Consider the following 24796-nt stretch of genomic DNA (forward strand, 5'->3'; position numbering starts at 1 on the left):
TTTTTATTATGACAGGCATATATATTATTTTTTATTCTATACAATTTGTTTTGAATTTTTTATAGTGTAAAAAAATAAAATAGAAGTGATAGTATAATATAATTACAATATTATAATTAGCATACAAATTAGTAATACTAATAAGAAAGTGAAACAAAATAGTGACATAAGAGAAATGAAAAAACAGTGAAAGGAAAAATAAAAAAATAAAAGAAAGTAGTGGAAAGGGGAAAATGAGGGAATGAATAAAGAAAAACAAAACAAAATAGTAAGAGTACATTTGCCTTAAAATATCAAATAGAGGGGCAAGTTGCTTATTTAATGAGTTTAGGGGGACAAAGCACAATTAAGGATAAAATTCAGAGGAGTTTATTACATTTAACCCAATTTGAATTGCATGAATATTGACTATCTAATCAATGTTTTTACAACTTTTTAACGAGTCATGCGTATATGTAGTAAGAATCTTACAAAAAAAAAAAAAAGAAAGAAAGAAAGAAAGACTTTATAGTAAGAACTCGCATTTTGAGTAATGGGTGATTAGTCAATATTCTACTATCGAGTATTTCATCTTCTAGAAAATTCACATCTTCTCTGCCAGTCAGTTTTTCCAACTTCTCTCTATTTCTTCTCCTAGTTCCAAGGTCGTCCGTTAGGGAGGGAGACTACGAAGAACATGGTGTGATCTCTTTTCCATGGATTTGGTTCTTTTTTTTTTTTTTATAGTAAAGTCTCTTTTAATTTTCTTAATAAGAGTTTTTCATTTTTCCTAAGAATTTCTAGTGAGGTTCTTCTGTTCTTTCTGGGATTCCTATAGAAATTTTGAGTTTTTTTTTTCTTATTTTGTTGTTAGATCTAAATTTATTTTATATATGGTTGTCAGATCTAGATTTTTTGGATCTTGAATCTATTTTAATATATCTCATCATCATTATTGAACCTTAAAACCGTTGATTAGTAGATCTAGTGATTGTAATATGCACTAAAGGAAGCCGTAATGATTTATCTATTAGACAACAATTGTGAAATTTATTTTATTTTTTAGATCTGTCAATAATTTTTCAAATATATTGTATCTATTAAATGGCATATCTGTAATTTCAAATGCATGTTTAATCTATTATTAGGGTAGTGATGTAAATTAAATGGTACTGGATAATTTTATAGTGATGTAAATTAAATGGTATTGGATAATCTTCAACAATCTGTTAATGAAAATTTTCGTATATATTTTTATAAAGCATTGCATCCTCTAGAGGCATTTGAATAAAAAGGAAGCTATTTTTAGTCAAATCCATTATTAATTCCACCCTTTTGAGTGAAGTAGATTGGCTTAGGTTAAAATTTCAACTCGAGTAGTTATCACTGATTTAAAAAATTTAAATTTTCAAGGATTTAGATTTTCACAGAAAGCTTTGTTTTTTTTTTTTTTTTTTTATGTTTAATAGAAGCTGATGGCATTTAACTTCTTATCTACACAACAATGTTCTATTTGGACTGGGTTATTGGAAACGGAATACTACTAATTCCTAGGGCCTGACTTCATCAAGTCTAAAACCGAGAGTTTCCGTTGAATCATCTAAAGGTGCTGCAACTTATAGAAAGATCATTAGAGCTTGCGTTTTTTGGAGTTAAAATACATGAACATCATAAGGATATTTCTAGAACAAAATTTCTAGATTTCAAGGTAAGTCAGAATAAGGAAAAGAGGAATTGTCTTGCAACTTTACTACAGAACTAGTGCACCGTAATCTACAGTTTCCACCATGTGCTATTTATCAGAATGCGACTGTGTACTGCAATAAAAGGACGCTGTCAAGGAAAGGCTAACTCATCTAATTTGGAAAGAATATTTTAGTTGCATCATCAACACGTTTTTTAATTATTTTTTTTTAATCTTTCAATCACCTTATTATCTTACAAATATTACATCACAAAATTGTTAGAAAAATGCTCAAAATTCTTTTCCTTGTTCTGCAAAGGGATGTTGAACAAACAAAGAAAAATCCTAAGATGATGAAATCAAACTTTGAAGATATGCTGCAGAGAAAAGATAACCATCAGCTCTTGCAGACACTGACTGTTCTGTTAAACGAAATTGCAGTCTAAAGAAGGTCGGGAAGACAATTTGAAAAGAATAATAGAATTGAATTTTTCAGTCACTGTAAAGATTACTTTGTTCAGCTACAGACAACGGAATTCTCTTCTAGATACAAAACTGATCTTTCTGGTGAAGGGCAGAGTAATGCCAATGGGGATCATCAACTATTGTCATCATCCCATAAGGTTAAGGTATAAAGAGAAGAAAATGGTATACTATAGATTTTACCACCCCGGTCGATTGTCCGGTAAATATTATTTAAAGCTTCAACTGCAGTTGAACTTTCGAACTTCAATTTTGGCAGCTGGAATGCCAAAGATTTACCGATCCTCGACTTCATTGGGAGAGCCATGAGGTGGAGTTTGATCATCAAGCCAATCAGCATAAATTTTGTTCATCTTCTTTTTCGGTCTCCACCATGAAAAGTTCTTATCCTGCATCACTTCTGGTACAGGAGCACCAACCTCTAAATTAGCAGCGGATGAGTCTAATACGGGAATAGCAACCGGCTTTGTTTGAAAAGGACTAGAATTCACCGTCACTTCAACATCAACTTGGGCAGTTGATACATTTAGTTCTGTCAAAAAGGAGAAAATTCGGAGACAAATCTTAGACTTCAGAGAGTTCGCAGAGAAAATCACAGACAAATCTTAGACTTCAGAGAGTTGGCAACGAATCAAGAACAGATAAAATTGCTTATGCCCATTAGATCAGAATTAAGTCTAATAAAATGAAGAAAATGAATCTATGCGGAACAAGAGGAATAGCGTAACTTCTGAAGTGCTGCAATAGACTCCTACATATCAACAAAAAAAGGACCTGGCTGAAAATTTCAACTGGTCATAACTCCAACCATCACTATTGATGAACAGGTTAATGGAAAAGAGGAAAAAAAGACAACCAGCTTTGCTTTGGTACCCTTGGCTCTAATAATAACAATGACTTGCTCCAAACTAACAATTTCACCAATATCTGTCAGAAATTAATTGATTGTATAATCTACTATTAAGCATCAGCAAAAAGATGCTGCCTGCAATTATCAGCAGAGCAAAGACTCTCTCCTATGTCAACATAAAATGCAGACATGGTCAAGATTATGTTTCTGACTGTGGAGAACGATCCTCAAGTCATGGAAATTAAGACCGAAATCATTTTCAAGTAAAATTACATGCGGCTATGCACCTAAGCTATGGTCAGTGCCCGGGAAGGGGTGAGGTTTGTGGATTATTTCTAAAAAAGGCAGCGACAACTCTACCCATTTTTTCCCTCTCTATTCAGGCAAGTTATTAGAGATTGTTGATCTTACAAAATTTCTTTGACATAGGTTAGACTTAAAATTCTATTGCAGTCAAACAAACAATACAAATCCTAGAATCGGTAAATCCTTGATCTACAGCTTGGATGAAGGGACTAGAAAACAGGAAGAGAAATCAGCTAATGGAACAGTAATTTTTCTTTTCCCAGCCCTTTGTGGAATCAAACTGAATGCAATGCCTTTCTGTTTAGCTTAGTGCAAAAAGCAAGATGAGAAACAGAATAACGAATCTACAGGTAACAAAATAACAGACGGAGAAAACATGATCAACTGAAAATTAAAATAAATAGCAACAGCTGTACCGGACTGCCCGTGGGCGAAATGACATCTTTCTCCAAAGGGGCAGCGACCTGTTATCTCCCATTTGCTACATAACTTTGTTTTCCAAGAAGAAGTTTTAGGTCTTAAGGCATCCATGTTTGGATCAACAGGCCTGCTGACTTCTGGCTGATCATAATCGCTTGGATTCCCAATTGACGATCCTCTGGTTCCAATGCTTATTACAGAACTCTCCCTCTGCATTGGCATATCAGTCTTGGACCTTGGGCGTTCATCAAGAGAACTAAAACTAGGTATACGACGTTCGTGAAGAAAGTTGCACTTTTCCCCATACGGACACTCTTCACCATTGTAAAACTTCTTGCAAAGTTTCATCTTGTGGATTAGTCTCTGATCATCAGTCCAGGTCCTAGCCGCTCCATCTTTTTCAGCAAGAAATTCTTGCCAATTTGGTGGGGGTTCTCTCATATCTTCAATCCCATGTGCATAAGTGCATTTTTCCCCATTCTTGCAACTTCCAAACGAGAACTTTGCACACATGCGAGTCTTATAAAAGATATGGCTTGTTCCTTTACTTCCCAGAGGATTTGAAGGGTTCATCCGAGGATTAATCAGTGTTGAGAATGGTTCAGAAACTGCATTATTATAATCTGAGTTCCTCGGTCGCTTGGGAGGAGGTGCATGCTCAAAACGCTCATATAGATCAAGATCTTCGTGGTTTACTGGAAAGCCAGCTGGAAAGCCAGGGTATTCCAATGGAAGTCCTGGCCAAAACCCACCAACATCACCATCTGAAAAGGGCACCTGCGTATAGGCAGGAAGTGGTGGCTGTGGTGGTGGCAATGGCGGTACTGGTGGAGGAGGATTAGGAAAACTCATTTTGTTGCGGTGACAGGGCTTCAGGCTGAGTCCAATATGATTGTTTCTGTTCCTTTTACAAGAAAAATTAATACAGATCGAATTTTCAGCAGAAAACAATGATCTAGGATACTAAAGAGAATACATAACTAACTGGCCAAAACAGACGTATCAGTTTCATTCTGTTTGATAAAAAGAATAAAAAGATCAATCTCGATTCCTAATTCATACTCCCTTAATTGCAGTTGCACAAAAGAAAATCCGGAAGAAACCTGATATGCATGCGATACAAAAAATTGACAAGACAATTAAATTCCGTCCAAATAAAAGTAAAGAATGATCAGGAGAAGAAAAAAACATAAAAATCTTATCAATCCTGTAAAGTGGAGAGAAAATCTTTTACAAACAAAATCACCTGATTAATCTTTTGTCTTTGGTTTAAAGCAAGAATTTTTTATACAAATAAATAAATAGGTAGGCAATGCAGGATCAACAAACCTGAAATTTCCCAACTGAATAGGCAGATGATCTTGTCCCGAAAATTAAACTTTTTTCAAGAAAACGAAACCCAGATTGAAATCAAAAGTTATGGACAACTTTTTTGAAGTTTCCTAGAGTCGCCCAGGGCATAGCCGCCTTAAAAGAATCCCTCCAAGGAAAATTAGCACAAGGAAAGACGATGCAAGAAACCCTAAAACCCTGAGAGCCCTAAACGGCTAAAACCCTTCAACAGTCACCTAAACCTCATTAATCCGATGGACAATTATGTTAATATATAAATTATATGTATTATTTTGGCAATACTTAAATAATTACATGAATAATTATGTAAAATACTCAGAATTAGATTAATGTGTGGGACCGATTAATATAAAACAGATTAGCAAATTTTAAATTGCCAATCCGGCGGTGGGCTCGTTTGTTATCGGTCTAATTGTTTTGCCTCTTCGTTCTTTCTCCCTTAGCCTTTTTAGGCCTGGACAGTTCACTCAATCCAAGAAGTAATTATATAAGGGGATAATTTCAGAAACCTCCCCTGAGGTTTCTATTAATTACAGATAGCTCCCCTCAAATATTCAAAATTACATTTACTGCCCTTACTTTTACTATTTAGGTAACCATGTAGGCCCAATAACCTAGATTCTTTTTCAATAATCCTAAACTACCCTTCTATTAAAATTGTGAAAACAAAAAGGAAAAATAATTTAGTCATCACCTTTCACCTATACACTTTTGCAACTAATCAAACATTCCTAACTCAATCCCTCTCAACAGTATGACAGAGTCCCAAATTCACTCCAACTCAGTTCCCAAAATTTGAGCAGTCACAAAATCCTCAACCTCTACTCAAATGCTTTCAGTGCAAATCAATTACAACAGTCACCTCAAATACCCAAATGTTTCTACAATTCATCTATTTCATTCCTTGCCCAAAATCAACCAATCTCAAATTCCAAACTGCGATCTCATTGGCTGTCATCTTGCCAAACATAAAACAATATCCTAGCCTACAACCACCAATACCAAAGAGCAATGCTTTTACATAGCAAAGCATATAATTTAGTAATACTCCGTCAACATCTAGGGATCTAGACCAACTTCAATATCCATAGCAAACTGTTATCAACTATTGCAAATCATTTAAAGAAACCCAAATGCAGCTGTTAATATACAAGAAAATTTATCTTTATGGAAGGCAAAATTGTATGCCCCTCATCTAGACTTTTTCCCCTTCCAACCATCAGTTTCTTTTTTCTTTTAAATCTATCACTAGTATCCTCTTTGTCTCTATCTATTTCGACAATAAAATCTACTCACCTCAATTTATTATTTGGCAATTTCAATTCATTAGCATCAGCAAAGCATAAGAAAAGTTGAAAAATCAAAAGGTTCTAATTACTGAGAATGAGAGAGGTGGACATAGCTTTGCGGTCATTATGGTTGGTGGGAACATGTTATGGGAAAAACGAGAAAAGAGATAGGACTTAAGAGGAATGAGAGAAACAGAAAACTATAAGTAGTTGGTGAATCTGTGGCAAGATGGGTAGTAGTGAATTTTTTTTTTTTCCATTTCACTATTTTGTTTCATCGCATGGTATAGATTATCTATTTAATCAAGGACATTGTTGTCATTTCACTACATCAAGGGTGGTTGGTGTAATTTTCTAAACCTGAGGGGAGCTATGTGAAAATGCAAGTAACCTCAGGGGAGGTTTCTGAAATTATCCCTTATATAAGACAACATATTCTTTTATTTGTTATTTTATCCATACACTATTCCTTTTTTGTATATTTTATCGTGCGAACATATATACATTCATATTTATTCTCTTCAAAAATTTTGACATTTTATTTTATTTTTACAAAACTAATTAACACTAGAACACCCTAGTTGAATTCACATTTAATAAATTCATAATTAATACAACATGAAATTATTTGAGCATCTAAAGTTTGTACACCATACTTTGATGATTATATGATTATATAGCATAATTATGACAGATAACTAAGGGGTGAGCTGCAAGCTAACCAGATTTCTCCCTCTCAGAATTATGTGTGGACATAAAAATTTAAACTAGAAAATTAAAAATGAATTTTTTATAAATGGTTTTTACCCTCTGGTTACAAACATGCAGTTTTATTATCTAAGTGCACATAACTACAATTATAGCCTCCTTGATTTTTGACACTTAAGATAATTTCATTTATCTTATAAAAGGGTCAGTTGAAGTTTGCATATGTGACACAGTAATTCAACTCTTATCCTCTTATATATTCACCAACCGAATAATTAAGGACTAATTCTGTTGTCTAACTCAATCAATTGATTTCTTCACAATAAATCTTATCCTCTAACTCCAACAACTCTTACCCTCTAACTTTGACAATAGAAGAATAATATCAATAATAATATATTAATCACACGCCATAATAATATTTTTCAAACTTCCACTCTTCTCAACTAACCACAATGATATCACTCATATTTATAAACTAGAAATTTTCTAATAAAATATTAATTTCTAAACAATAAAACTAGCAGTCCAACAAAACTACTAAAAATTTGACTTGACTAAAACACTACTAAATAACATATATATATATATATAGAAATTTCTACTTTTTGGATTTGATATAATATGCCAACACTTCTACTTTCAATGGGAATTAATGTATTTCTTTTTTTTCTTATCCCATTTTCATATTAAAAAAAGATTGTCTTTTAGAGACAGTGTAATATAGAATAATCAATTAAGATTGGATTTTATTTTAAAAGATTAAAGTTTGCAAATCTTTTTTGTCAAAGCCAGTTAAGACTTTTGATAAATTTACAACCCTTAATCCACAGGAAACCACAAAAGCCGGCAACTCTTGAGGTTCCTGAGTAGACTTATAAATCTACCCCAAATCCCCCCCAACCCCGATGTAGGAACTAACCTATGCAAGAACCTGCTGCTAAGTCCTAAAGAGACCCCAATTACCCCGGAAAGGCTAGTGTCTTTTTTGTCAAAGCCAGTTAAGATTTTTGATAAATTTACAACCCTTAATCCACAGAAAACCCCAAAAATCGGCAACTTTTGAGGTTCCCGAGGAGACTTATAAATCTACCCCAAATCCCCCCCAACCCGGATGTGCACTCAAATCACTTTACCCTTTACTTTGTCATTTCTGTTCCCTTCTTTCTTACGCGCGTACACAGGCAGGCAATCAGACGCCAACGCAACACACAGCCCGGAACTAAGCGCGTAATTGAGGCCTTGTAACTTGGTTAGTAGTACTTGCCAGTAGCATAAAAAACAGAAAACTAGGGAATTATGGATCAGGCTTTTGCTTCCAAAGATAGAACTGCTTCTTTACAACATCTAGTAAACGGAGAAAAAGACAAGCATATGTTTGTCTCAGGTGTTCTTATAGTTCTGGCACCTTAAAAAGATGTGACTGTATATATACTTATAATGAAAGCAAAGACATGCATTTGACTTTGTGGTGCTATGATAGGTCACTTTAGTTGGTTGACAAGGCACGATTAATCTAATGCTTTCTTGTTGCGAAATATTCCCTCTTCAGCACAATCCATGATGAGATTAAAAGTAGATAACATTACGTCAACCAGCTACTTTTAGAGTAGTTGGTCATCAGAAAGAGATTTAAAACTCTTTTAATTTGGGTGTGGATTAAGAGATTTAACTTGTATTTTTATCGAAAATATCTTTAAATTTCACCGACGGGTGTAGAGGTATTCGTCTAGTTCGATAGCTGTTCAGTTTCCTTTGGATTCCTTATTGACCCATTTGGATCTACCCTTCTCTTTAATATAAAGTAATATAAAGTAAAAGTAGGTGCAAATTAGAATCTATCGTGTTTATTGAAAAAAAAAAAAGAAGAAAACATTACGTCATCTGCTGGAATATTAGAGCGCAGTTCACAATTTGCATGGATGCTCCTTTACGTGTATATTTAGTCTTTTTCAATAGATAAAGTACGATGTATATACATATATTGTTACTTATTAAGATGAGGAAAATAAATACACTAGCAAGAAAAGGCCTGATTAATTAGATTAGACCTGAATACACAATTAAGACATCCGGAGATAGATATGCCAAAAAATAAGTCCACACGAAGTTGAGCACTTGTCTAGCATCGACACAGCATATAATAGCTAGATAATGACAGGAGGCTAGAATCTCTTGAAAGCTGAACAATGTAGTATTGTAGGGGCCGGGAGAAAGCATTCTGTTCTAAAAACTGAATGTTGTACCCAGCACATATTCAACATTCCAATCAAGTCAAAATGATGGGATCTAAATATGCTTTAAAAACTGAATTCTTAGCTTAATTCGAACCATGTTTCCTGATCTGGCAGTGGTCTTAAGAGCATATTAGTTTCCTTTTTCTTAATAGCTTGTCTTTTGGGCAAAGTGCCATGGCTCGTGATTTGTGAAGATGGCACAAAGCTACTCTATCAGAAGCCCGGAAAGGAAGAAATGAATGAAAGGTTGGAACTGACTCGAATACGTGCCCTTAAAAGCGGAGCATCAGGTTCTTATCTACATCAAATTATTTCGCGTTCTTTGGGACTAGATGCTTAAAGGAATCAATCAAGTATTGCTCCAAACAAGACCATCTTCCTGCTCGAACTAGTCGATCAGCAGCAGGATTCTTGAATCTGATTTCAGATTCTTGCAAAATTTTGCCGCTATTTTATTGCTCTAATGGTGGTCCATGGCATTTGCCTTCTTTGAATTATTCTGGCTTCCATTGCAATGCTGCTGATAGACACTATGAACAGTTACTTGGACCCCATGGATTGTCATCCTTTAACTGACGCGTTATATGTTTGAAAGATTAACAGGAAAACGAAGGGATTTCATTAGTTTCATGTAATAATTAACCGTACAATGTTGTTAGCTAGGAACCCTTCTCTCAGAAATTAACTACAGAACAATGCTAATGAAATTTTGGTCGTCTACCAGGAACCTACAATTTATTGGACGAGAAAAGAAGAAAGACTAGAGAGAAAATTGATGTGTTTGAGGAGGGTCACTGTTGCCGATCATAGTGAGATAACTCCTAATTATACAAGTACTTAATTCTCTTCCTTGATTCACTGCCTTAGACGGCGTTCCTGAAAAGTAAAAGAATGATATGCTTAGGAATGTGGGTTCTTAAACTAAATTTAAAGGGAAAACATCAAAGACAAGTACTTCCAGTTGATTGATGAATAGCAGATGACGACTCACAGAAATCCCTAAGCATTTTGCATTTATGGCATTCCGTCCTGCTAGCATAGTTGTGCTCACCGCATCCATATCTGGTGAAAGAAGGATTGCTTACATTAGATAAAACAGTCACATGAAATGATGACGTCCAATGCCTGCTTAACTTCTTGTTCTCCATTAATCAAACACAAGAGGCAGTAAAATTTAATCTAATCAGAGAAATATAGAGAAGCTTGATTTATTTGAAATGGGATTAATTCAAAATCATGAGTTCTTTCACTTTCTTCGCGAAAAAGAGAAGGAAAGAAAAGATGAAATTAATATGACCAACCTGGTGCAAATCCAGTCACCAGTTTTCCAACCAGGAAGGGCACTGGAATCATATAGGTAACCTCCAGGTGCCATCATGCCAACCCCGTACCCACAGTTATCACTCTTCATTGCACCGCATCTATAGCAGCTTGTTCGGCTTGCGTAATTATGAGCCCCACAGTTCATTGCAGTGCAATACCAATCTCCAGGCAAGACTTCTGTTCTGTGTATCCTATAAGAGGAGATATCCTCGGGCGATGCATACTTGGGACATCCACATTTTTGACATGCATCACGCCTCTTGAAGTTTGAGTACTGGCAAGCAGCACACAACCAATCTCCTTCCCTACTCATGATTTGTCCTTCACTCACTATCTGAAATAATAAAAAACAAAAAGTGTTAACAACACAAGCAGGATCAAAATAGATATTTCTGAAATGCGTCTTTGTGGATGGCCTATTTCATGATGCAAACCGGCACTGTTTGTGTCAATTAAATACTAATATCACCTTGCTAAGTGCACTAGCTTAAAAGGCCTAGTAGAAAAAAATGCAGTCAAAAGAAACTCTACTAAATGGAACCATGGCCTGCCCAAAATTGAATACGAGGCTATACATGTTGTTTACATGCAACACTGAATCCCATAACTTGGATGTGCAAATCATTATTCTGAGTAGGAAGAACGAAAACATATATCTTGGCCCTAGAATGACCTAATTGGGCTAATGCAGAAGAAAGCGCAGCAATCAATATGGGCTCACCTCAAAAGAAACACTGAAGAAGGGAAGGAACGATAACACAGCACTTGGTGACTTGTAAGCACTGGTTGTTTGTTGCTCGAGTTGGTTGGTGATTTTTTGGAAGAATGGATTGAGTTGGTTTATATAGTTGTTGAGGCTGCTCGAGAGTGGGGCCGGGCTCTTAGATTTCTTTTTTACTTTTTTTAAACATGTTATTTATTTGTTTCTGCAGATGGTTTCCTTCTGGTTAGATTCCAAAAGTATAAATGATTAGATAAGTCTTTTACTAGTATTTCTTGCCGTCTTTTGGATTGTGGAGGCATGGGGAGGTGGGCTTGCTAAGTTCTGAACTAACTAGTGCATGCACAGAGGCACATTTTTCTTACACAGTAAGTCCCATAATGCCCCTCTTTCCATGATTCTCAACGCGAAGTTTGTATTTAAAAAATGTTTCGAAAATTTATTCTCTATTCTCTCATCCATTTCTGGTGAAGTCTCGTAAGAGATGATGTTATATGGAAAAGTTAAGTGCACAGATATTTTACCTCACCTAGAATGCCAAAGTCACCTGCGTCTGGAATCAACGTCCTTTTCATGAATAGATGAATGATATAATAGCATAATATAATCGCTCTGTACATTGTTTAAGTTTCTATTTAAACGATTAGAAAAATGCCTGAAAACAAAACATCTGTTCATATGAAATATCAGATTGAAGTTCTGGATCCTGTTTGAATCCTAATTCCTACTGGTGGTTGATGCCTTGATGGTTTTCAAAGATTTTCATGCAGCCTGGATCCTTACTTTCCCTACTTACGTAGCAAGTTTACTGGGATGCATACGCCTTAAGCTTGCTTGGCTTTCCACGTAACATCAAATGGACCTTCCTTTTGAGCAGGCTTCATTTGGTTCCGGCATACATAGTTCAGGTTTAAATGCAGAAAATCTCTGTAGGGTAACTTTCCATATGGGAATAAATTCCTTATAATGCACCTGTCTCGCCAAATTCTATTCTTCCTTGTTTTTGATTCCTTCTTTACTGCAATAATTCAAAAGCCATTTGAAGATGCACATCCAGCTGCCATTCTTTGCGTCCCCTACTAATAAAGTTTTGTTGCCAAGGAGGCACTCCCGATATGTACCATTTACTCACTATATCCTAAATATGGGCCTCGCTCTTCACCTGCAAACATAACCACAGAACTTTTCTGCATGCCTAGGGTGCTTTGTTTGCATGCACATACATGGATCAGGGGTAGGAACGATTAGAATTTTTGTACCCTTGTTCCGATATTATACTTTTTAATTTCTGTAATTTTGTTGCATTCATAAATTTTAATTAATAGCATAAACCAATCTAGTGCATAAATAGAATCGGTGTCTGTAAGTGTACACCAAATTATGAAAAAACTACAAAAATCACTCTTAATCGTACTAAACGCAAGTCTACCTACCACAATCCCCACATATATATATAGCACCATATTTTTATGGTTCCACTAGTTGGATCTTCGCATGAAAATTTTGCAGCCGCTGTGAATCAAACATACCATGAGACAGTAATTGATTTATGCTACACAACAGAAAAAGATTTTTCATTGCTTGTGCTTTAAAATGACCTGATTGGTGATAAAAAGATTGATGTCTTTATCTTGCAACGGAAGCAAGACTTGTGTCCTAATATCCTACTTCTTTGATAAGATTACGTTCTACTTCTTTTTGTTGGTATCGATTACGTTTTTTTTTTTTCCCTTGCAGTCGTAATGATTAAGAGGCATTTTCCCATTTGGAAATGGAATTATAACATGTCACATATTAAGCATCAAAAGATAAAAGTAATCTAACCGGCCTTCGCTGCCTCTTTTGCCGTACTTTTATCAAGATGAAGTTAAGATACCAAATGTCCAATAGTATATATATAGGAATTCAGAAACATGCAGAAGCATATGTATCAAGGAAAAAATTCTTAATCCCGCTGGACTAGCTAAGCAAAATTGGCATTTGGCATCTTGGAATTATTAAAACATGCACAATAGTCATGGGAGCCTAAGTTATTATCACTTTGTCAGAGCTTTTGATTTGACTCAATAAGATATAGCCGAAAAGGCATATGCTGAGATGATATGTTTATGTATGGACATGAGTTAGATGATACAAGGCTGTCCAAGACTAGACAACAAGTCGAACGACTGTTCAAAGATTCGAAAGTTTAATTTACCAACAATTAAAAAAAAAAAAAAGATTCCAAAGTTTAAGCCGTTGGTACGAGGTTTCAATTCATAAAAAATTTGGAATAAGGACCTTCTAAAGTTGTATATTCACGGGAATGTTAATTTAGACAAAAAATAATTACAACTACACATCTTATGAAGCTAATTCCACTCTTATAAGTACATTTTACGCTGCTACTTTATTAAAGATCTAAGCTATAAACCAATAACAAATACTCTGAATCATACGTTTTCTTTACTATTTATTTTGTGAGACACATCAATGGTTTTTATTTAGTACAACCTTCTTTGAGTTTTTCATGTCGGCATGGAGTTTTTAAACCTATTGTTCGATGCACTCTCTAACAAACGGATGAACATCTTTGGCGTGTTACAATAAGGATATATGAATCACTAATAGCAACGGATGAACATCTTTGGCGTGTTACAATAAGGATATATGAATCACTAATAGCTAGTCTGGGAGGAAGGAAACGAAAAGAAAAGAAAGATTTTGAAAAGATAATAAACTTTTTCCATTGTTTGGGAGCAAAAATGGGAAGGAAAAAGAAAAGATTTGGAAAGATTTCACTTCCCTAGCTCCTTGTTTTGGAAAACTTTCCGCCCAAAGTTGGGCGGAAAAGGAAGAAACGCACAGAAGTTTTAAGTAAATCTTCATATATGATAATATTACTTTTAAAATCCTGATGCAAAAAATTTTAATTTTCAACGAGTCCCTCCGTTACAAAGCCCTCGCCAAAACACATCCTTTCGATAAAGAAAACACATAAAGAACTGGTAATTTTTATTCAATAAAGAAAACACATAAAGAGCTAGTAGTTTATGCCTCATAGTATTCTATAGTTTTCATTAGATTGCAGCAAACGATCAAATTTCCATCAAGTTTCACGTTTGTTTATAGAAAGGGCATATTTGTAAAGTAACTTATTTGAATATCTTCTCTTTTCATTTGTCTTCGACTCTCAAACAAAAGAAAATCACTTACCTTCTTTTCTTTTTTAAAACTCCAAACAACTTAGATAGAAACTTGATACTTTCTCATCCGTTCTTTACTTTTATAACTTATCTTTTCTCTTATTTTCTTTTCTATTCTAGACTCCCAAACTATGGCAATAAGGATACATGAACGATAAAGTAGGAGTTTGGTTAGTGGGCTTTAAGGCAAGTGTCAATTTCAATCACATCCACACATAATCTTCATTTAAAGTCGGTTGATGAGTTTTGTAGATCTCCATTATGGGTTTTATGATTAATTACTAAAAAGTAGCATTTCACTCATATGTTAATTTTTTAATTACTAAAATCATTGCCGTAAAATTACCAAACGCTATAAGAATTTTTATCATTGTCATTACTGTTTCTAAATTTATCATACTCATAGTGATGGTGATTGTGATTTGAACCAAATGGCTCCCCAGTTAAAGCATATAATGGAAAAGAGTCCTGTCGCGGGACCATTCGGTTAAATCGTGAGTAAAAAGACAATAGACTTGATGAATAATCTCAACCAAGATAGCTTAAGACGACTGATACTCAATCCTACACATAAGTTCTACAGAATTGGTGCCCCATTCTATAGTCATTTGCGCGTTAGCCGTGGAGATTTTCTCAGACAGAGTTTCAGAATTTGGATTGTAAGTCACAATCCAAAGATGGGTTTGAACTCATATAATGGGGGTCTCACCACATTTATACTATTAATTTTGCTATATCTATAATTAATGTGGAACAGGGACATGTCAAGTACATAAACACTCAATTGTTTCGAGGGTCGTCTACCTCAGTGATTTTGTCTGGGTTTCAGGGGTATTCTTCTCTTTGTTTTGGGTTTTCCTGTCCTTTTGCATCCTATTATCAATATTTTTGTGCTCCTTTTTAACGCCTTCTTAAATGGTACTAATTTACTACCCTTTTCGTTTTCTTCCTTTTCGTTAATTATTGGCTTCTAAAGTCTCTTCCTGTCTTTCTGCCTTATTCCTATGCCCTTTCGTGTATTTTCACTTCACTAATTGCGCGAGCTTTTTGGGTATGCAACGTACCTTTTCATCCAGTAATCCACCGTCATTAAGCACTTGGAAAAGGGTTCACCTTCACAAGCACGTTGTCATGTGGAAAAGGGTTTGTCACTATTTAGCGTTTTTCTTTCTTGTTCATGTGATAAACGCCAAGCTAAAAATGCTGTAACCTAGAGGAGCAAAAGGGCTAGATCATGACCGTGGCACTATTTTGAAGTTAAAAGAAAACCACACAAATTTTCTACTTGATTAATTAAGCACATGGGATTCTTAGTGTCACTTTTTCAGTAGTAATTCAATGTCATTTCTACACATTATTTACACCTTATTTACACACACTGATTTGCTTGCATCATTAACACATTTTTCAATCACCTTTTTATTTCACATACATCACATCAAAAAAAGTGCTACAGTATTTTTTTCATAAAATTATCTCAAATAATTTACTATCCAAACACACTCTATATTTATGTCAAATGTTTTATTTATTTAACTTGTCATGCGCTATTTATTTAAATTTATTCTACTTTTACGTGATAAATGGAATTACGCTGAATTTAACATCGAATAATGAAACGGAGGATCCCAACTGTTGATTAAGCCACTTAAAAATCAAACGTAAGAGTTGCATGGGAGACCTGGGACAGTGGGACTTGCCTTTGGCAACTTGGCATGTTACTTATTAAGGTGGGCGCAGAAGGACACAGACATAATTCGGCCTTAAAAGCTCGACTGATCAGTTTACTCGACTCGAGCTTTTAAAAAGGATTTCCTCGAGTCAAGCTCGAATTGAGATTCTCCGACTCGATCGAGCTCGAGTATAATCAATTATAGGCCGAGTCGAGTTCGAGTATAGCAGTACTCGAGCTCGACTCGGCTCGAGTACACCCCTAGACATAATTGGGCCGCTGTAATGATAGTTCAGGGCCGACATGGCTGACATGGCAAGCAATGGGGATTCCATGCGAGCACAGATGCTTGTGTTTTGACCTCGGATTCGATAAGGAGGAATCGTTGCTCAGCCCAGAAAGAAAAAAAAATTGATAACCAGAGCAGACACAGTGAATATTCGTCTTATGTAAAACCTTAGACAATGCCTCCCCCCCCACGCCATCCTTTATTCTACAATATGTGACCATTCTCTAAAGCAGTCCAATTCTCCTCAATAATACTTGCCAGAATCCACATCCTAAGGGGCGATGCAAAAAATAGCCGTAGCTTTTGAATTTTGGGATATTCTGCGACTGTTTTTCACTGCTACTCGAGGGAGCTAGGTGGAGCTTTCGCCTTCGCCTTCCGATAGCGCTACTAGTGCTTGGTGTGTTAATCGTGTTGGTTATAGGCACACTTTCTAAACAAAGAACGTCGAGTGCTTGCTTCACCTAAAAAATATATCCTTGATCTTGATAACTGATTGTGACCATAAAAGCAAGATAATGACTCCAAATTCCCTTTCTCTTTCCCTTTATGAATTCGATCTAAACATCTGAAATTAGGGGAATAATACCAGGGTTATTGACTTGCAGTCTTGTGGGCTGCAAAAGACTTTGCGATTTTGCTGCAATGCCAAGGTTGGGTTTTACCTTTTTATTTTATTTTATTTTATTCTCTTTGTGGGGGTGGGAGGTGGTAAAAGGATAATCTGATGCAAGCTTGTTATGATATGAGGTGGTGCGCATCTAACTTTGACCGTTTCTACTGATAAGATTTTCAATACGAGTATGAACATGAATCAATACTAATCTTTTAAAGTGAAAAGGTGATAAATGCTCCAATAACACTTCAAATGCATAAACAATTTTCAATTGTTCTCACGGGAAAGAATTAAGGGCCAGCTTTTGAACTTTCGTAATGTCATGATATGGTAGAGAGTGCTAGGTGCGAGATGTGAATAAACAAATGATTGGGTTTTAGTGAACGTGAGTAGTAAAGTATCTCAGTTGGATATGGAACTGGACGCCCATTAAGAAAATCCATTAGTCATCTGTAACAAAGATTTCAAGCATAGTTCATTGCATTTTTAAAGTGCAACGTTTCACTGCATTTATACAATCAATAAAGGAATTTTAATTGGGTGATTTTTTTTTTTTTTTTTTTTTTGTCGACACAGGGATGTCCGGGTCAATCCTTACGGGGCCCGACTAATCTCCTGCGATCCGGACCCGACACCCCAACCCGGCCCGAACACGTTAATTGGGTGATATACTAAAGAACTTAATGCCACATTCTATGCTAAGTATGTATGGGGTCAGGAATCTCAATTATACGCTAAATAGCATTGGCTTTCGTGTTCAAATAACCATCATGATTCTTGAGCAATATTAGGTCAGGCCCTTCACAGAAGTCGCCATTTCAACCGTCCCTTCTATCGTTTGTCAGCCACTACTTCCTAGTTCGATCCTTGCGTGTGTGTCGCCACCGCAAAACGCTTTCCAGTCAGCAGAGCAGTCTCCACACTCCCGGGTCCAGAAGACTAATGGGAGTGCTTTTGCAGGATATTTATTTTTTGGATGGGTTCAATGATTGATTTAATCTGTTGGACTTGGACCACACTATCTTACATCTTTGCACCTCACATGCTCCATCCTCAAAATAGCAAGTTAAACGATAAAAGTTGCTGATTATCCAATCCAATGAAAAGAGGGCATGGGCATCACTAAAGAAAGTAGTATGAAGTCTGAAGAAAACTGTTAAATCATATTCAAACGAAATTATCACATCTTTCCGCCCTCGTATCCCTTTGTCTTTTACTTTTTCCACCCAGAAACTCATGGCCCTTCCCTCGTCCCCATTTACCTCAAAGGCTTCAGCTTTCCACATCCCTGCGGAATCCAATCCCCCTTGCAGCCTCCTGCAAAAGCATCCTTCCCAATCCCTTCTCTCCGGATGCAAAAATATGGAGAACCTCAAACAAATCCACGCCCAATTCATAAAATTCGGCCTCCATAATACCCATTTCGGGCTAAGCAAACTAGTCGGCTTTTGCGCCTTAAGCCCGTATGGTGACTCAAATTACGCGCTACTAATCTTTGACGCCATTGAGAATCCCACCGAAATCTTATGGAATACAATAATTCATGGGTACGCGTTAAGCTCAAATCCTGAATTAGCTCTGGAGTTTTACGTAAAAATGGTTTCGTTAGGCAATTATCCAAATTCCTATACATTTCCTTCCCTTTTCAAGTCTTGCAAGAAATTAATGGCAGCCCAGATAGGAAAACAAGTTCATGGATGTGTGTTAAAACTCGGTTTGGACAGTTATGTTCATATACATACTTCAATTATCAATATGTATGCTCAAATTGGTGAACTCGGTCATGCCAGACAAGTGTTTGAAAAAAGTAGTTTCAGAGATGCCGTGTCTTTTACAGCACTGATAGGTGGCTACGTTTCGAGGGGCTGTTTGGATGAGGCTAGGGTACTTTTTGATGGGATTCCTGTTAGAGATGTGGTCTCATGGAATGCTATGATTTCAGGATATGCTGAAGTGGGAAGATTTGGGGAGGCCTTGAGTTTGTTTGAAAATATGTGGAAGTTAAATGTCACGCCTAATGAGAGCACATTAGTGAGTGTTCTTTCTGCTTGTGCACGTTCAGCCGGGCTTCAACTGGGGAAGCGGGTGGATTCTTGGATCAATAGAAATGGGCTTGATTCGAATCCTCGACTGGCTAACGCTCTGGTTGATATGTATGCGAAATGTGGTGAGATTGATACAGCTCGAAGTTTGTTTGATGGTATGGAAGTGAAAAATATTGTTTCGTGGAATGTTATGATCGGCGGACATACGCATGTGAGTGAGTATAAAGAAGCCTTGGCTGTTTTTCGCCATATGCAACTAGAGCGTGTGGAACCTAACGATGTTACATTCTTGAACATTCTTCCAGCTTGTGCGCAAATGGGCGCTTTAGATATGGGCAGATGGATACATGTTTATATCAACAAAAATTGCCATCACTTGCAAAATTCCTCAGTTTGGACGAGTCTTATTGACATGTATGCTAAATGCGGAAGTATCGAATCTGCAAAACAAGTGTTCTTTGGGTTGGAAACTAAAAGCCTGTCTTCTTGGAATGTGATGATATCAGGGCTAGCCATGCATGGGAATGCACATGGTGCAATTGATCTTTTCTCCAAATTGATTGAGGAGGGTATCGAACCTGATGACGTTACTTTTGTTGGTCTTTTGTCAGCTTGTAGCCATGGTGGTATGGTTGAACTTGGTCGCCTGCATTTTAGTTCCATGGTCCAAGATTACAAAATCCAACCCAAATTGCCGCACTATGGATGCATGATTGATCTTTTGGGTCGAGCTGGATTATTCGATGAAGCAAAGTCACTGTTGGCGTGTATGGATATTGAGCCTGATGGTGCCATATGGAGTTCCCTTCTTGGAGCTTGCAGGATTCACGGAAACCTTGAATTAGGTGAATATGCTGCCTGCAGCATTTTCAAATTGGACCCCAATAATCATGGAGCATATGTGCTTGTGTCAAATATCTATGCAGGAGCAGGAAGGTGGAATGATGTAGCTAGAATAAGAACCATGCTCAATGATAATGGACTGAAGAAAGTTCCTGGCTGCACGTCCATAGAACTAGACTCCGTTGTGCACGAGTTTCTTGTCAGTGATAGGACACATCCACAGAGCGAAGACATATACAGGATGCTGGACGAAATAGATAGGCGGCTAGAAATGGCAGGGCACGTTCCCAATACATCGGAAGTCCATTATGACATGGATGAGGAGTGGAAGGAAGGGATACTGAGTCAACACAGTGAGAGGTTGGCGATTGCATTTGGATTGATCAGTACAAAACCGGGAACGACCCTGAGGATTGTAAAGAATCTCCGAGTTTGTGGCAACTGCCATTCGGCCACAAAGCTGATATCTAAGATATTCAACAGGGAGATCATTGCCAGGGATCGCAATCGGTTTCACCATTTCAAGGATGGCTGTTGCTCATGCATGGACTATTGGTAGATTTGTTGCACTTTAGGCAAACTAAGTTAGATTTCAATTGATGGCTGTTTCCTAGTTGGAGTTTGCAGCTCAAAATGGAAAATTACATTAAGCACTTAGCTGTTTATAACGTGAAAGCTCCGAATCTATATGACTAATGTTGCAAATGAAAGTTGGTTGCATCTCTTAAATAGCAATAGACAATTGGTACAATTAACTGGCTAATATTTTTTAGAAAAAAAAAAATTTTTTTGAACCATCAATTAATGTTCAGTGATGATGATACTTGTGGCCTTTAAGAATGGTCCAGGCCCGATAGAGCTGCTCCATTAGCACAACAAGAGCAACTTCATGATTCAAGACCAAAGATGACAACTTGATTGAGACATTGGCCCGCCGGCGCAAAAGTCGTCCATGACCATAAGGTCCACCAATGCAAAATAGAAGGCTCGGAGCTCCATCAATTAAAGCGTTCCCAATGAATGAAGCCGTTTGAATAGAATCCAGCTCCAGCCCACGCTCGTCCAACAGCACAACCCATTCATCCTGGGACTTGATACACCGCATGCAAGCCTGGTCCTCATGTTCAATCTGAACCGTCGGATCGCGAGCACTCTTGGGGTTGGATTTCACCCGAACATCCTCAACCGGGCAATAGTGGCTGAGTTTGTTAACGTAATCGTCAACTATGAGTTGCACCCCGGCTGACCTCTTCTTGCCCACCGTCAGTATCCGGACGGGTATTGGTCTCACGGATTGACCAGTAAATCGGAGTGGACCCGGAGGAGGAATTGAGTACTTCGCGGTTACACCAGAAGAAGAAGAAGAAGAGAGCAGGGCTTCCATCAGAAAATGCGAGGAAGCAAGGACTCGGAGGAGATGAGATTGAAGTGTAAATTGGCCTTTGACAAAACCAATTGCCAAATCTGGTAGGACGAAAAACGTTGCAGTGGCCGGAGGAGACGAGTCAAGACGTGCAAATGGTGGTGTTAGCCTGCTGGAGAACAAAACCGGGTTCTAACTTCTAATGGATTTGGCCCAACTTTTGTTTTTATTGGTATCGATTAGGCCCAAGGTATTGCATGAGTTGGGTTTCCCCGAATTTTAAAGCCCTTCAATCCAATCGTGTTTTAATGATAGTGCGTCTTATTGACCATAAGTTTGTTTTTTTTTTTCCGGTCTAAGAAGTATTTTGAGTGAAATCACTCAGACTAATTTTCCAAGGTGGCAGAGCTCACCCTAATGATACCAGCAACAATATTATAGCAAGTGGGGGTTAAACTTGAGAACTTGTTGTAAAATCGACCAATCTCAGCCGAACTACCCACTAGGGGCTCTTATTGACCATAAGTTGGTGTTGACAAAATTACACATTAGTACCGTATAATCAAACTTTTTTCCGTATATAAATTTCTCATCGGCATTCAAGGTAGGGTGCGGCCAGCTTTGAATTTGACCGACCCCAAGTAAATAGGTAGATTGGAACATTGGACTAGATATTCAGATTAGGAAAAAAAAAAAAAGGTAAAGGAGCTTCGATTGGACACAAAATCCGGGGATGGATTCTCTTAAAAGCAGAAAAGAAGCTCAACATTTTTATTTATGCATTCACAAACCATAGATAGATGGCGGTAGCAGTCAATAGTATTTAGTACCGCAACAACAACGACAACTGCATCCTAGTTCGCTAGGAGGAGTACATAATTAGCATTAAAGCAAGTGCTAGTTGTTAGAGGCTGATGAGGAGGTCTGCCGATTGAAGGAGTTTCGCCTTGCTGTCGCCAAAACAGTCTTGTCCGCTACGATGAAATAAGCCATTCCAGCCACTGCAACATTAATTTGAAACCATAAAAATCTTTGCTATATAATAATTTCTTTTAGCTTGGCCGGGGATGATGTTAATTATTTTTTAGGAGTTAGAGAAAGATGCTGACTATTACTAGTAGCAGCAGCATTTCTTACCTGTGGAAACAATGAGAGCTTGGGCAGTTGGGTTGAGATTGGCTCTTGCCCACGGGACCATTCTTGCACTAGCCAGCTGCATGCATTTCTCACTTTTTTTACTACTTATTTGCAAGACAGAGAAAAAAAAAAAAAAAAAAGAACAAATACTACTATATGTTAAGCGTGTGGAATTTTCATCTGATTATACCTTTTTCTGATTTTTCTCATTCATTTGAAGCTCAAAAACCTTTTTTTTCCTTTTTTTTTTAAAAATTGGGTCACCCTTTTTTCGGATAACAAAGACAGATTATTTAATCTGCAAATGCAATCGATATTACGAAGTGATTTTTCTTAAAATTTACAACGCGAACTACGAAGCATGGATGGGCTTACAGTTGGGATGGCAGTTGCAATAGAAGCAACCGCAGCTGCTTTAGCTCCGGCGACGACACCCTCTGCGGATGCAACGATCAACACTTGTCAATTTTACATGTTTGCTTTCGAAAGCATCGTTTTTATCAGAAAGTTTTCTTGTTAATTGATGCAACTTTTTTTTGTTTTGGGGGGTCCTACTTTATGAGTGAAAAGGAGCAGCGTGCTACTAGCTAGTAATAATTAGAAGAAGAAAAAGGAAAAGTTAGCTGTACCGTACCATGAGAACAACGTTTGGCCATGGCTAGCTTATGGTCTAGCGATGCCAAGCTGCAGCTTCTCTCAAGAGGAGACTGAGCAACATTTTTGGCAGCAGCCATTCTGGTAGTAGCCTTGTTGAAGGAAATGCGGAAGGTTATAACACTGGAGTAAATTGATTTTGGAAGGAGATAAATAAAGAAATGCTTCCGGGGGTCTGCCTAATTAGTGAGGTGAGTTTGGCTATTTATAGAACCCCCAGCGGCGAAGGTGGACATAGATTTCATATGTCTCTGTGGCAAAAGATTTGTAACTGGTGGGAGTTGCTGACAGAGTTTGATGGTTTCGGTTGATATCCAACGTCGGGAGTCACTTGTTTTCTTTAGTTTCTACTACCACCTTTTTTTTTTTGTGGTCGGCAGATTCTTTTTACGGGATCGACTTTGCCCCAGACCAAATATCATGATTTACGTCGAACCAAGTTAACAAATACTTATAGTAACGTCCCACCAAATGTACGGAGACTGATGTAAGCTAAAGTTACTACATTATCCCCCAATGTATGGAGACTGAAGTAAGTTAAGTTAAAGTTAACAAATACTTATAGTAACGTCAATTAGCCCTCCCCCCAATGCATGGAGACTGAATAAGTTAAAGCTACTACATTATCCTTTTATTGCTTTGCCCTCCCCCTTTTTTATGCCCAAAAAAATTCCTTTTCTTTCTACTCTTTTTTCATTTTAACCTTTTCATCCATGTTCAAAGGTGGGTACGATTTTTTAGGGATAATTTTAGAAACCTTGCTGAAAATTTTAATTATTTCACTATTCTCTCTTTAGATTTAAAAAATTACACTGACCTCTCTAGAGATTTATTATATTGTAACGTCTAGATCCAACCAGTAATAAAAAGGTGATATTGAGTGAGAGAAGATAACATGATTCCACCATTGTCTTTCATCTACTATATTATTTGGTTAATCTAATATCAATCTACACATTAAAGAAAAACACTATAATTTGTTGTTTCTTATTAGGGATCAAATCACATATAACATCAAAAAATTGTATATCATTCAATATATTTCACATCCAAATTACTCTTTTCAATTACAAATCCATTATAAAATATAATCAATAACAAACAATCAAAATGCAACGAAAAAAATTAAAAAGAGCTAACTTTAATACTATAAAAATCTCCACAACTAACCTTAATATATTTACAAGGATATTTGTGATGTTCACGTTTGCTCTCTATAATGTTCTGGTTGCAAAAATTTTTAATTATTTGTTATTAATCAGGTTTGATAGTAAGTATGTAACCAAAAATAATAAATTTGGATCTTGCATTAAATGAAAAAATATAGAATAATATACTATTTTTTGATACTATATGTGATTTGATCCATTTAGTGTCTTCTTTAATGTGTGAATTGGTATTTAATTAACTAGATAATGTAGTACATGAAAGGTAATGATGGAATCATATTTTTTCTCTCCTAATATCACTTTTTAATGACTGATTAAGTCTAAATGTTACAAAATAATTAACCTTAAGGAAGATTAGTGCAATTTTCAAACTTTGAAAGGAAGGTAATGAAATAGTTAAAAACCTTAGGAGAGGTTTCTGAAATTATTGCCTTTTTATCCATAATTAAGTAATGCCCCCGCCCCCTCAA

At 36.6% G+C, this 24796-nt stretch overlaps 5 protein-coding genes across 6 annotated transcripts; 1 reads left to right on the forward strand and 4 right to left on the reverse strand.

Annotated features, from left to right (window-relative positions):
• Nucleotides 1-2127: 2127 nt before the first annotated feature.
• On the reverse strand, nucleotides 2128-5514 carry LOC113695574 (zinc finger CCCH domain-containing protein 39-like). Of its 2 annotated transcripts, none has more exons than XM_027214707.2 (3): nucleotides 5052-5514; nucleotides 3719-4620; nucleotides 2128-2678 (listed from the first exon to the last, which is right to left on the reverse strand). In XM_027214707.2, the coding sequence occupies exons 2-3, from the start codon at nucleotides 4572-4574 to the stop codon at nucleotides 2422-2424; spliced, it is 1113 nt and encodes a 370-aa protein (XP_027070508.2). In that variant the 5' UTR covers nucleotides 4575-4620; nucleotides 5052-5514; the 3' UTR covers nucleotides 2128-2421. The 2 variants fall into 2 exon arrangements, with proteins under 2 accessions (XP_027070508.2, XP_027070507.2); XM_027214706.2 differs by having other exon boundaries at nucleotides 3719-4626.
• A 4391-nt stretch (nucleotides 5515-9905) lies between these two features.
• LOC113697550 (uncharacterized) lies at nucleotides 9906-11430 on the reverse strand. The gene is made up of 4 exons (XM_027217220.2): nucleotides 11354-11430; nucleotides 10611-10966; nucleotides 10301-10371; nucleotides 9906-10185 (listed from the first exon to the last, which is right to left on the reverse strand). Coding segments are annotated over exons 2-4 (408 nt in total). The 5' UTR covers nucleotides 10946-10966; nucleotides 11354-11430; the 3' UTR covers nucleotides 9906-10183.
• Nucleotides 11431-18227: 6797 nt separating this feature from the next.
• LOC113695302 (pentatricopeptide repeat-containing protein At1g08070, chloroplastic) lies at nucleotides 18228-20713 on the forward strand. Its single transcript, XM_027214342.2, has one exon. The coding sequence runs from the start codon at nucleotides 18352-18354 to the stop codon at nucleotides 20560-20562; it is 2211 nt and encodes a 736-aa protein (XP_027070143.2). The 5' UTR covers nucleotides 18228-18351; the 3' UTR covers nucleotides 20563-20713.
• LOC113695303 (putative RNA methyltransferase At5g10620) lies at nucleotides 20700-21557 on the reverse strand. Its single transcript, XM_027214343.2, has one exon. It carries the CDS (start codon nucleotides 21385-21387, stop codon nucleotides 20812-20814), a length of 576 nt encoding a protein of 191 aa, XP_027070144.1. The 5' UTR covers nucleotides 21388-21557; the 3' UTR covers nucleotides 20700-20811.
• A 547-nt stretch (nucleotides 21558-22104) lies between these two features.
• On the reverse strand, nucleotides 22105-23344 carry LOC113697357 (early nodulin-93-like). Its single transcript, XM_027216942.2, has 4 exons — nucleotides 23138-23344; nucleotides 22879-22940; nucleotides 22504-22579; nucleotides 22105-22367 (listed from the first exon to the last, which is right to left on the reverse strand). The coding sequence occupies exons 1-4, from the start codon at nucleotides 23235-23237 to the stop codon at nucleotides 22264-22266; spliced, it is 342 nt and encodes a 113-aa protein (XP_027072743.1). The 5' UTR covers nucleotides 23238-23344; the 3' UTR covers nucleotides 22105-22263.
• Nucleotides 23345-24796: the final 1452 nt, after the last annotated feature.

The sequence above is a fragment of the Coffea arabica genome, chromosome 6e (genome assembly GCF_036785885.1).
Source record: "Coffea arabica cultivar ET-39 chromosome 6e, Coffea Arabica ET-39 HiFi, whole genome shotgun sequence".
In the NCBI taxonomy this organism is placed as follows: Eukaryota; Viridiplantae; Streptophyta; class Magnoliopsida; order Gentianales; family Rubiaceae; genus Coffea; species Coffea arabica.

Coding starts and splice junctions, on each gene's coding strand:
- LOC113695303 (XM_027214343.2), bottom strand. CDS start 21,387: ATGGAAGCCCTGCTCTCTTCTTCTTCTTCTTCTGGTGTAACCGCGAAG.
- LOC113695302 (XM_027214342.2), top strand. CDS start 18,352: ATGGCCCTTCCCTCGTCCCCATTTACCTCAAAGGCTTCAGCTTTCCAC.
- LOC113697357 (XM_027216942.2), bottom strand. CDS start 23,237: ATGGCTGCTGCCAAAAATGTTGCTCAGTCTCCTCTTGAGAGAAGCTGC. Junction 22,941..23,137: donor GGCCAAACGTTGTTCTCATG/GTACGGTACAGC, acceptor TTGCATCCGCAG/AGGGTGTCGTCGCCGGAGCT. Junction 22,580..22,878: donor TTGCAACTGCCATCCCAACT/GTAAGCCCATCC, acceptor AAATGCATGCAG/CTGGCTAGTGCAAGAATGGT.
- LOC113697550 (XM_027217220.2), bottom strand. CDS start 10,945: ATGAGTAGGGAAGGAGATTGGTTGTGTGCTGCTTGCCAGTACTCAAAC. Junction 10,372..10,610: donor GGTGACTGGATTTGCACCAG/GTTGGTCATATT, acceptor TTCTTTCACCAG/ATATGGATGCGGTGAGCACA.
- LOC113695574 (XM_027214707.2), bottom strand. CDS start 4,574: ATGAGTTTTCCTAATCCTCCTCCACCAGTACCGCCATTGCCACCACCA. Junction 2,679..3,718: donor TTTCGCCCACGGGCAGTCCG/GTACAGCTGTTG, acceptor CCTTTTTGACAG/AACTAAATGTATCAACTGCC.